This window comes from Aegilops tauschii, chromosome 5 (assembly GCF_002575655.3).
Source record: "Aegilops tauschii subsp. strangulata cultivar AL8/78 chromosome 5, Aet v6.0, whole genome shotgun sequence".
NCBI lineage: Eukaryota > Viridiplantae > Streptophyta > Magnoliopsida > Poales > Poaceae > Aegilops > Aegilops tauschii.
The window spans coordinates 323760213-323771031 of NC_053039.3; the positions used below are offsets into that span (position 1 = coordinate 323760213).

The window sequence follows — 10819 nt, forward strand, 5'->3', positions numbered from 1 at the left end:
AAGAAGTAAGCTAGTCTAGGGGAAAATCCAGTTTGTGAGGTAAACTTTGCATGACGGTTCTAACCAAAAGCTAAGAAACAAATAATTGATGTATTCCTTTTCGTTTGAGAAGGCAAGTTATGATTAGATTTCATGAGACACCTCAAAATTATCATTCAGCTTCTCAAGAGGAGCATCTGATGTGGCCCCGACCAAACAATACTAAAGTTTTTCAAAACTAATTAAAATAACATGAATATACCTTGTTCAAACAAATATTCTAAAAATTATGCAGGTTCACGTAGGTATATGAGTCTGAAGTCATATATTGTCTTAGGAAAAAATACACAGTTTCCCATGGGATTCTAACCATACAGACGTTACATAATATCAAATTTTACTTGTGGAGAATTAAAACAGATATATGAACTCATAGGGGTTTAGGGTAACACACGATGAGAAGGAAGCCACATGTTGAAGTCGTGAAAAATCTATCTACAAGCAACACAACACTCATTATCGGGCATCTCTCCCAGACCACATATTAGAAGGATATTACTAATGCTGCATATCTTTTTTCAATTAGCATTTCCAAATAGAAATCTTCTGCTAGTGGATGAGACGAAGACAATACTGTCGTGGAATTGTCACGGCAGATGTCCTCAAGCTAGGACTTAGTCGTGGAGCCATCCTGATCCCTTCCGCTGCCAGGTCCTCCTTAGCTTTCACTAGATCTAACTTTAATTGCGCCACCTCCGCATCATGCTGAGCTTGATCCGCCGGGTCAACCGCGACAGTTAACAGGGCCGTCATCTTGTCCATGAGATCCATCAGCACCTGAGCCGGCGAGGGCACCGGGTTTCTCGCTCCAGCAGCAGGGTTCTGAACAGGTTGTGCACCGGCCATAAAGACTCCAACCTGACTTGGCGGCTCAAACGAGTCCGGAATACTATCACCATCGGAACAACCCATGAGCCTGTCATCTTGAAGTTGATACAACGAGTTTGACTCATCTGTGGACGACTCGCCATCAGAGCCGGCGGCCGTCTCATCACCAGATCCAGATCGATCAGAGAGCCCTCCATGGATACATCCCACAAAAGCATGCTTTAAGGCAGGCCGGGCCCGGGCGGGTCGTGCGCACTGAGCCGTCTCGATGAGATCGGCGCAGAGATCCGGCTCAGGGCCCGGCTCACCAATCTTGCCAATGAAAACATGAATTCCGCCGAAGGGGACCCGGTACCTGTACTCAATTGAGCCGGCGTCGGGGCCCCAGTTTGCATCGTCGATGTAGAGCTTGCCGCGACGACTCTTGGTCATCCGGCCCACAGCGTATCCCTTGAGCCCTTCGAAGCTGCCCTTCAAGAACTCAAATCCACCGTGCGCTGGCCCCACGGTGGGCGCCAACTGTCGTGGAATTGTCACGACAGATGTCCTCAAGCTAGGACTTAGTCGTGGAGCCATCGCCGCTAGGAAGCTTGAAGGGGTTAACGGGACAAGGAACACGAGGGTTTATACTGGTTCGGCCCCTTACGGTGAAGGTAAAAGCCTACGTCCAGTTGAGGTGGTATTGATTAGGGTTTCGATGACCAGGGAGCTTAACTGCTATGCCTGGCTCTCGGTGAGATCTTTCTTGTCCCTAAACCGTTGCCGGGTCGTCCCTTTATATAGAGAGGTTGACGCCCAGCGGCCCTCAGAGTCCCGGCCGGCTCATAAAAGTGTCCGGCTCGGACTCTCAACTATTCTTGCCTTACACTACAAGTTCTACCATAATAATGATTGTAACTACGGGCCTTAAGCCATATCCGGGTCTTAAGCCCATCTTTGGCCCACCGTCTTCAAGCTTGGCGCCGGGCTTCTGGCATTGACCATTATGAGTAACCCGGCCCCTCCTGGCGGGTGACTCTAAGGTCTATATCCTCAACAAATACTGCATGTCGTTCTTGCTCCATTAATCTCATACAACCACACAAGTGTGTATATATGTTGTTTTGTAAAAAAGGATTACTCAGATTCCGTTCAATACACAGTAATAATATACAGGGAAGTAAAATTACTTGATACAACAAAGTGGAAAAGCTTATCTTTAAAGTAGGCTTGAGATCTTTTCCACTTAAGAAGACATTTAGCAAGAGCGCTACTACACAGCCGACGGGTTCTGGACGATCTTCAGATGATGCAGCGCATCAAGCCATCGATGCGTAGAGCAAAGGTAAACAACACCATTCAATTCTTCAATCGTCCAGAGTTCGGCCAACAACTGTCGTGTGTACAGTAATTCTGTTTAGCAATGCTTGATTACACTGCTCCATTTTCCTTGAGCAATAAATCTGACACAGATCACAATGGAAAAAAATCTGAATATTGAATAAAAAATCTAGTAACAACCCGAGGGGATGGTTCTCAGTAATTTCCCCAAGGATAAATCTGCAGTTCTCGAGGTACTTCGCAGATCCACAACCAATTAGTTTTTAAACATATTTAGGAGAGGCAATGGTTTCAATCACATAGCTGCACAAATCACACATCTCTGCTCCAAAACAATGACAAACTTCTTTGGGTCTGACAGAGAAACACAAAACTTATGGAGGGATGAACGTGGTTGGGATTTGGGAACAAACACAGTGGCTTGAGGTAGTTGGCACCGGCACTGCCGGGAACGAGTAGTTCGCCACCAGCCGAAATCCTCCGGCGGGCAGCAGTAGGTGGCGGTGCAGCCAGCGGCGTACTTTGAAGGTTGACGGCGGAGGATACGGGGAGCGGGCGGAAGAGATGGCGATGAGGAGGATGATGTGGTGCCGGTGCGTGGTGGGGCTACTGCAACAAGAAAGGGAGGAAGCAAGAGAGGCGTCAGGGTACGGCGGCGGCAGCGGCGCACTTCCGGGCATTGGAACCGCAGGAGATGGGGGAGGGGGTGTAGGGGATGACGCGGAAGAGGGCGTCGTGGTGGAGATGCTGGGCGGTTGTGCTGCGGCACAAGAGGATGACGAGTCGGCGGACGGGCGGCGTCGGCGGCGTATGTGTTTGCCGAGCTCGGCGCCAGAGGAGACGGGCAAAAGGGGGCGGAGGAGATGGCGGGGAGGACGGGATTTTGCGGTGGTGGTGAGCGCTGGGGCTGATGAGAGCAGGCGTGAGAGGCTTGGGGGTGGATGGCGCCGACAACTGCCATCGAGCGAGATCGATTCCAGTGACATCGAGCGAGATCGGTGGTTCTTCCAGCGCCTTCTTTTTCAGATGGATTTTGATGAGTTGGGGGCGCCAGTGCTGAACGGGAGAGATGGGACTTGGAGGGGCTATCTGCAAATGTGTGAAGTGAAGCGGGCGTCTTTCTGTAAAATTGCACAGATTGCTTTGTGTTGTGCGTCGGATGCAGATCCGACGATTCGAAACGCAAAATGGCAGGCACATCATCATTACCAATTCAGATTTTCATAGAAGTAGAGATAGTATACGCAGTTGTGGATCAGTGAGGCGCCAAACGGTATCCTGTCCCCTTCGCCACGTCTGACAGGGACGCACTCCCTCCTCTGCGCTTGACCGCTTCCACGGGCCGATCCCAAGGATCTTGACAAAATCAATCATGCTGCCGTGTGGGACCGCTGTTAATGGCTGCTGCACTGCAAGTCCGCAGCCTCCTGGACGTACGTATCTAGTTGCGGCACAAAGTTTGGCACAATCAAGACTCAACGCGTGTCCCCACGGCCGACACGTAGGCGGATCTTCCACGCCAGGTTACCAAATAAACTAATCAACTCGTGTCCACGTCGCCAAATAGCGGATTACTACCGATCAACAACTTACTTACGCGCCTCCTTCCCGTTCAGTAGGCGACGGAGTAGAGCGCACGCGCGAATCTCCAAGCCTTGGCGGAGGCCAGGGGATGAGCGTGCGGTCGCTGCTCGGTGTTCGGCGGCGAGCTGCCTCGCGGCTTCTATGTCGGCCAGGTGGGCCCAGCAATCGCCCAAAGTATATCCCCTTGGCGGCTGGCGGGTCGAAGACTGCAATGCGTCGCACGCGACATACTAATATGCCAGGTGTGCATGGAGCGGTCTGGTGGGCCAGGCCGTACGTACGTCTACCCGAGCGCAGCTAGAGCTTACGATCTCCATGACCATGGCGAAACGAGCACGACTGTACCATCTTCCTTCTTCTGCTGCATGCGTCAGTTGCGTAGACCAAATGAGGTTGCCCGGCCGACCAAAGCCGCCCACCCCGATGAAGAGGGTTTGCTTCTAAGTTTCAACTCTTCTTCGTTCACCAAGCTAGGTTACTTACTTGTAAACAAGTACAAGGAATCCATCTTACTTTTGCTCGTCTGAACCTAAAGATTTGCATCCCATGTACGTGCTCACGTACCGCACCACACATGCCCTCGTCTCACTCGCCAGCCCCGTCGGCAATCTATCCATCCGGACATGCATGCATCAAAGCCATAGCCCAAATCCGTAATAAGAAAGTCCAATATAATAGTGATATAGGTGCATCATCATCATCATGGAGCTACAGACGAAGAAGCTGCCATGCCGCTTCTCATCTCGCTTTCTCGCGTTCCTATCCACTGGTGTCGTCGGGCTCCACGTGTCGATCCTGCCACGCGTCGGCATCCCAGGCGAGTGCTCCCTGTCTGGTAACACGTGTTCACGCTCCTCTATAAGTATGCGGCTCTCGGTATCCTCTCACTACGAATTACAGCCCACCTCTTAATCTCTCTTGAGCTTACTTCCACACTACTTCCCTTAATCCAAGCGCACCACTACCGGTCGGTCGATCTACGATGCCGGCGCCGACGCCACCACGGAGCCAACCAAAGCGCCGGCGGCCGCTTGCTCTTCCCGCGGTCTGCCCGTGCGAGGGCATCGCGCCGGAGCCGCTCCTCGCCTCCCTCGTCTCGCTCACGGCCGATGTGGCGAGCCGCAGGGCCGGCGACGCCAGCGCCTTCCCCGTGCTCCGCCGTGGCACGCACCAAGCAGTGCGCCTCGCCGGCCTCCTGCTCGCCTTTCTCGAGGAGATCCAGGACGCGACGGCGACGCTGTCGCACTCCGCCGTGGTCGGTCTCACGGAGCTGCACGTCGCCATGCAGAAGATGAGGTTCCTGCTCACGGACTGCGCGCGTCGAGGGGGCCGCCTGTGGATGCTCGTGAACACTGAACTCATAGCGTCTGAGCTCAGGTTGTGTCTGGGATCCGTCGCGGCGGCCATGGATGTGCTACCGACGAGCATCGTCGGTGCATCCGTCGAGTCGGGGGAGCTCGGGCGGCTGGTATCGGATCAGGCGTGGCGCGCGGTGGTGCGGCCTGACGCCGGCGACAAACTAGCAGTGCGGAGCATACGGTCTATCATGGATACCTTTAAGAGGGGCGTCGCGCCGGAGGCAGATGATGTGATGCGGGTGCTCCGCCGGATCAGGGTCGAAAGCTGGTTCCAGTGCTCCGAGGAGATCGCTTTCCTAGATGGCGAGCTCTCCGTGCGGTTCGACGCCGGCGACGAGAACAGCAGCGAGGTGGTCCTCATCAACAATTTGATGGCGTTCCTGGTGTACTGCCGCGTGGTGCTGTTCGATCACATTGACTCGAAGCAGTCGGATGCGACGGCGGTGCGACCGGCGACGTGCCCAGAGTGGATCAGACCGGAGGCGCTCCAGTGCCCGATCACACTGGAACTCATGATCGACCCGGTGACCGTGTCCACCGGCCAGACATACGACCGCGCGTCCATCACACGGTGGATGAAGGCCGGGTGCCGCACGTGCCCAGTCACCGGAGAGAAGCTCCGCACCGCCGACCTCGTGCCGAACGCCGCGCTGTGCGGGATCATCGAGCGGATGCTGCTCAGCAACGGCGTCTCGCTTCCCGAGACGAGCTCCAGGCACCACCACGGCGACGCTGACGGCTCAGCCGCTACATTCAGTCCGTCAGCCACCGGCGCCGCGCGGCTCGCCGTTAGCTACATCGTGGCGCAGTTCTCGACGGGGTCGACGGAGGAGCGTAGGAAGGCGACGTCCGAGGCCCGCAAGCTCTCCAAGCACAGCGTGTTCTACCGAGCGCTCTTCGTGGAGGCCAATGCCGTACCGTGGTTGCTGTGCCTCCTCTCCTGCATGGACACGTCCGTGCAGGACAATGCCGTGGCGTCCCTACTCAACCTCTCCAAGCACCCCGGTGGCCGGACGGCGCTCGTGGAGGCCGGAGGCATCGGCCTCGTGGTCGACATCGTCAACGTCGGCGCCAAGGCCGAGACGCAGCAGAACGCCGTGGCCATTCTGTTCTACCTCTCGTCGAACGCCGAGTACGCCGAGGAGATCGGCCGCTTCCCGGAGGCCATACCGACGCTAGTGCGGCTCATCAAGGACGGCGCGCACCGCGGCCGGAAGAACGCCATGGTCAGCCTCTACGGTCTGCTCCAATCCCCGAGCAACCACGCCAAAGCCGTTGCCGCCGGCGCCGTGGTGGTGCTTGCTGGCCTCCTTTCCAGCGACCGCGACGGCGACCTCGCCTGCGACACCGTCTCGCTGCTGGCGAGGATCGCCGAGCAGCCGGCGGGCGCACAGGCCGTGCTCGCGCGGGCGGGCCTAGTCGCCCGCCTCGTCGAGTTCCTCGCCGCGTCTTCCTCTCGTTCCGGGAAGGACCACTGCGTGGGGCTGCTTGTCTTGCTGTGCCAGCACGGCGGCGAGAAGGTGGTCGCCCTGCTGGGCCGGATGCCGGGGCTGATGGGGTCGCTGCACTCGCTCGTCGCCGACGGCAGCCCGGCGACTTGCAAGAAGGCGCGGTCGCTGATCAGCATGATCCACCGGCATTACGAGCTGGCCAGGCCGTCATCATCGCCGGTGCCGCTGCCGGTGCCTACACCGGACGCCGGTGACCGTTTCGTTCGGCTCGTGCTATAGCGCCGCGCGCGACGAGGCGTCCCCTTCTCCTAGCTAGCTAGTCCTAAGTAAGCACAGTACATCGTACAGCGTGATGGATACGTGACCATTTTTGCTCTCGATCTCATTCTCAGCTCGAGTTTTAGAAGAGCTGAGATTGAATTTTGTTCCTCCCCGCCATTCCTTGTGTTATACTACGCCGCTATTGCTATACAGATTAGAGTTGCAGTTTGTAACACCTTTGTTGTACATATCTGTGTCGAATTGGATTGTGTGTTCACTCTGATGATTTGAGTGCATAATGGAAGAAGATAGTTGTGGGAACAAAGATTTGGTGGCGACTGAAATTTTCTCGCTCGAAAATGAAAACCTTGACTGTACTTACATGATTACAGTATTACAGTTACAGAATAGTTTGGTAGAGGTTTTGATTATGAGCTGATCCAGTTGCCGTGTCTTTTCGGCCTTCACAGTTCACACCCCAGCAGTCGTTCTGATTGGAACAGGTCAAGCACACAAAAAGTTCTTTGTATGTTTCTTTTCCACAAAAAAGGTCTTCCCTGTAGTAGCTATGACTTTCGTGCGAATCTAAATAGTTTGTGGCGAAATGAAGTATGGACTCATTGTCCGATTTAAAGAACTCTACTCCGTAGTGGGCCTGAGCAAGAGAGTGAAGGCAATTATAATATTAGAGAACAAGAAATTCCATTTTGCACATCCAGCCCGTCTAGCTCAGTTGATAGAGCGCAAGGCTTTTAACCTTGTGGTCGTGGGTTCGAGCCCCACGGTGGGCGCTGGTCGTTTTTTCCCTACTGGCTCGTCTCCTGTTTTCTACTTCCCTTTTCATTCGTAGTTTCTGTTTTTTTTTACAATGGAACCAGTCCTCTGTGCACATCGCCGGAACGATGCCCCATTTCTGCGGACTAATCATTCTACTACAACGATATTTACAGTATCGTTACAGCTGAGCAGATGGTTTGAGTAGTAAGCAAGCGACGAGCTTTTTGTCAAAAAATAGAAGAAGCAGACGACGAGCTAGTCAAACGATAGTTTAATCTCTGATGCAAACCAACGGCGCTATACAGCAGAGCAGCCACGCGAGTACAGCGTGCAAGCAGAGCGCTGTCAGCGGGCGCGCCCCTTGACCGGGTGTGTGTGTGCCAATCACGGTTCACGTGAAGGCCGCATCGCTCGCTTGTTGCTTTGATTAGCGTGAGTAGTTAATCAGCCGGGGACTACTAGATTAGTGCTAGTGCATCGCTACAAGGGGGAGATGACATGGATTGTTTAGTGCAGCAACAGAGGTTTATGCCTCTCGTGATGGGATCACGAGCGGGATGCGTATAACAAACGGCGTGGACGGTGGAAGTACCTTCTTGCTTCTGCGGTGGATTGCTCGATCCGAGGCGGCTGCCCCATTTTTAACAGAAGCAAGTGGCTGTTGAGCAGTTGGGAGCTTGCTTCCAGAAAAGAAGTGACCATTGGCAGCTCACGAGCTGACACTCAAGTCAGCTGTCCCCAGACCCGACCCGACTCACAATACATCTTGCCATCTTTGCAACTGATAAGCGAAAAAAAAGGAATAAAAAAGAGGCGCTGGCCGTGGCTCGACCAGATAGGTCATCTAGCACACCAGTGGGTCGGGTCTCCCTTGGCCGTTGGACCGTGCAATACCGAACGCATGGAACGCAAACCCACGTCCACCCCGCACGAAACACGCCGCCGTCGCCATGCGCCACGCGCTCAGTACCCGTCGCCTCATGATGCCCGAAGCTCCACTGTGGTGTCTCGTCCATTTGATATAGCTCTAAATCATAATGAGCTACAAGTGCCATCATAATTCTGAAAAAATCTTTGGCTCATGCAGGTGAGGAGGCCTCCTTATAATCGATCCCTTCTCTCTGCGTAAAACCTTTTGCTACAAGTCTCGCTTTGAACCTTTCGCCATTTTCTTTGAAATCATATTTGGTTTTGTAGACCCACTTGCAGCCTACCCTTTTGGCTCCATCAGGAACTTCTACTAAGTCCCAAACATCATTCAAGCTCATAGATTTCAATCTGTCTTTCATTGCGACCAACCATTTAGACGGGTCTTCACTTATGAGGTCGGATCTTGTACCTTTCGTGTGTCATTTTCATCCTCACATGAAAGTGACATAATCGCTGGAGATGGTCTTTTTTTTCCGTTGTGATCTTCTCATAGGCTCATTAGTATGTGCATTTCTTCTTGCTTGAGAAGGTTGAGGATTAGCATTGGGTTGAGGATCATCATTTGGCTGAGGGTCCTCATCATGCTGAGGATCTTCATTATGTTGAGGCTCCTCGTTGGATTGAGGATCCACTTCAGGTTTGGGGTCACCAGTAGGTGCCTCGTACATATTAGGCATAGGGATAAAGTTCTCTTGGATAGCCGGGGATGAATCATACACTCGCTTCTCCTCAAGATCAATCGCCCTAACCTCAGTAACTTCATTATCCTCAAAAAATACCGATTGCCTGGTTTCCACAAACTTAGTGGTATGACCTGGGCAATAAAAGCGATATCATTTTCCTCTATGAGGGTTCCCAATGAAAAAACAACTAACTGTCTTTGGGTCCTACTTCTTAATATGTGGATTGAATACTTTAGCTTCAGTTGGGAAACCCCACACACGCAAGTAATTCAAGCTCGGTTTCTTTCCCGCCCACATCTCATAAGGTGTGCTCGGTGCCGACTTAGTTGGAGCAAAATTCAGGATGTGTGCAGCGGTTTTCAATGCCTCCATCCAAAGACTTTTGGTAAGCTTGCGTGACTAAGCATACTACGCACCATATATATAAGAGTGCGGTTGCGACGCTCAACTACGTCATTTTGCTGAGGTTCACCAGGCATTGAATATTGGGCAATAATTCCATTTTCAGCAAGATATTTCGCGAATGGTCCTGGAATTTGCCCATAAGGAGCATGCCTGCGATAATATTCTCGCCCGCGATTAGACCGTACTACTTTGATCTTTAGATTGAGTTGATTTTCAACCTCGGCTTTATAAATCTTAAATTTTTCCAAAGCTTCGGATCGATCACGTATAGGACAAATGTAGCCATAACGAGAGAAATCATCTGTGAAGGTAATGAAAGAATCAAAACTATCCATAGACTTCACGTTAAAAGGTCATATGTCAGTATGAATAAGTTCAAGGACCGTTGTGGCTCTTAATGCTCCTTTCTTAATTGTTTTAACGTATTTTCCATTAATACAATCAATACAATTGCCTGCATCAAATCTAGCGGATGAAGTATTTCTTCTTTAATTAATCTTTTCGTCCCCCCCCTCGAAATGTGGCCCAAACGACGATGCCACAATTTCGAAGAAGGATTGATACTTCTCCCATTCTTTTCATGATTGTGTTCATTCATATTCATCTCGCAGAGATTCACACACATAGGATAACCAAAAAGATATAACATATAAAGTTTGCTTCGTCGGACGGCGAGACCAACATCCTTATTACAATACTTTAAAAAACATTGTTTCTCCCCGAAGGTACAATGAAATCCAAAATCATCTAAACATGAAACTGAAATCAAATTCCTACCTAATGTAGGCACATAAAGAACGTCCTTGAGCTGAAGTAGGAAGCCAGTGTGCAACTTCAAGGTGAGGGAGCCCACGGCTTCAACTTTGGCCTCCTTCCCATTCGCGATATTAAGTCTTCTTGTACCCCTTCTTAGGGTATGGCTTATATGGAATCCCTGCAAAGAATTCACGACATGAACAGTCGCACCTGAGTCAATCCACCATGTAGATTCGGAAAATCAACATATAGAGATTCATCTACAAGAGTGATCTCATCCTTACCATTTTTATTCAGCCACTTACACGGGTACGCGTCGGTGCTATACAAACGGTTTTTAACCCCTTTCCGCGACGACATTTGGAACCGTCGCCAAGTGAGTGTGGGCGATAGGGGGGTCCTTCCCACACGATCCATAAATCGTCGG

The 10819-nt window shown here is 52.0% G+C and overlaps 1 protein-coding gene and 1 non-coding gene across 2 annotated transcripts; both read left to right on the forward strand.

The window, feature by feature from the left end:
* Nucleotides 1-4665: 4665 nt before the first annotated feature.
* Nucleotides 4666-7166, forward strand: LOC109755452 (U-box domain-containing protein 19). Its single transcript, XM_020314363.4, has one exon. The coding sequence runs from the start codon at nt 4754-4756 to the stop codon at nt 6857-6859; it is 2106 nt and encodes a 701-aa protein (XP_020169952.1). The 5' UTR covers nt 4666-4753; the 3' UTR covers nt 6860-7166.
* A 393-nt stretch (nt 7167-7559) lies between these two features.
* Nucleotides 7560-7632, forward strand: TRNAK-UUU (transfer RNA lysine (anticodon UUU)). Its single transcript has one exon. It is a non-coding gene; the product is annotated as a tRNA-Lys (tRNA).
* Nucleotides 7633-10819: the final 3187 nt, after the last annotated feature.

Excerpts from the sequence above, each read along its gene's own strand:
- LOC109755452 (XM_020314363.4), top strand. The coding sequence starts at position 4,754 with ATGCCGGCGCCGACGCCACCACGGAGCCAACCAAAGCGCCGGCGGCCG.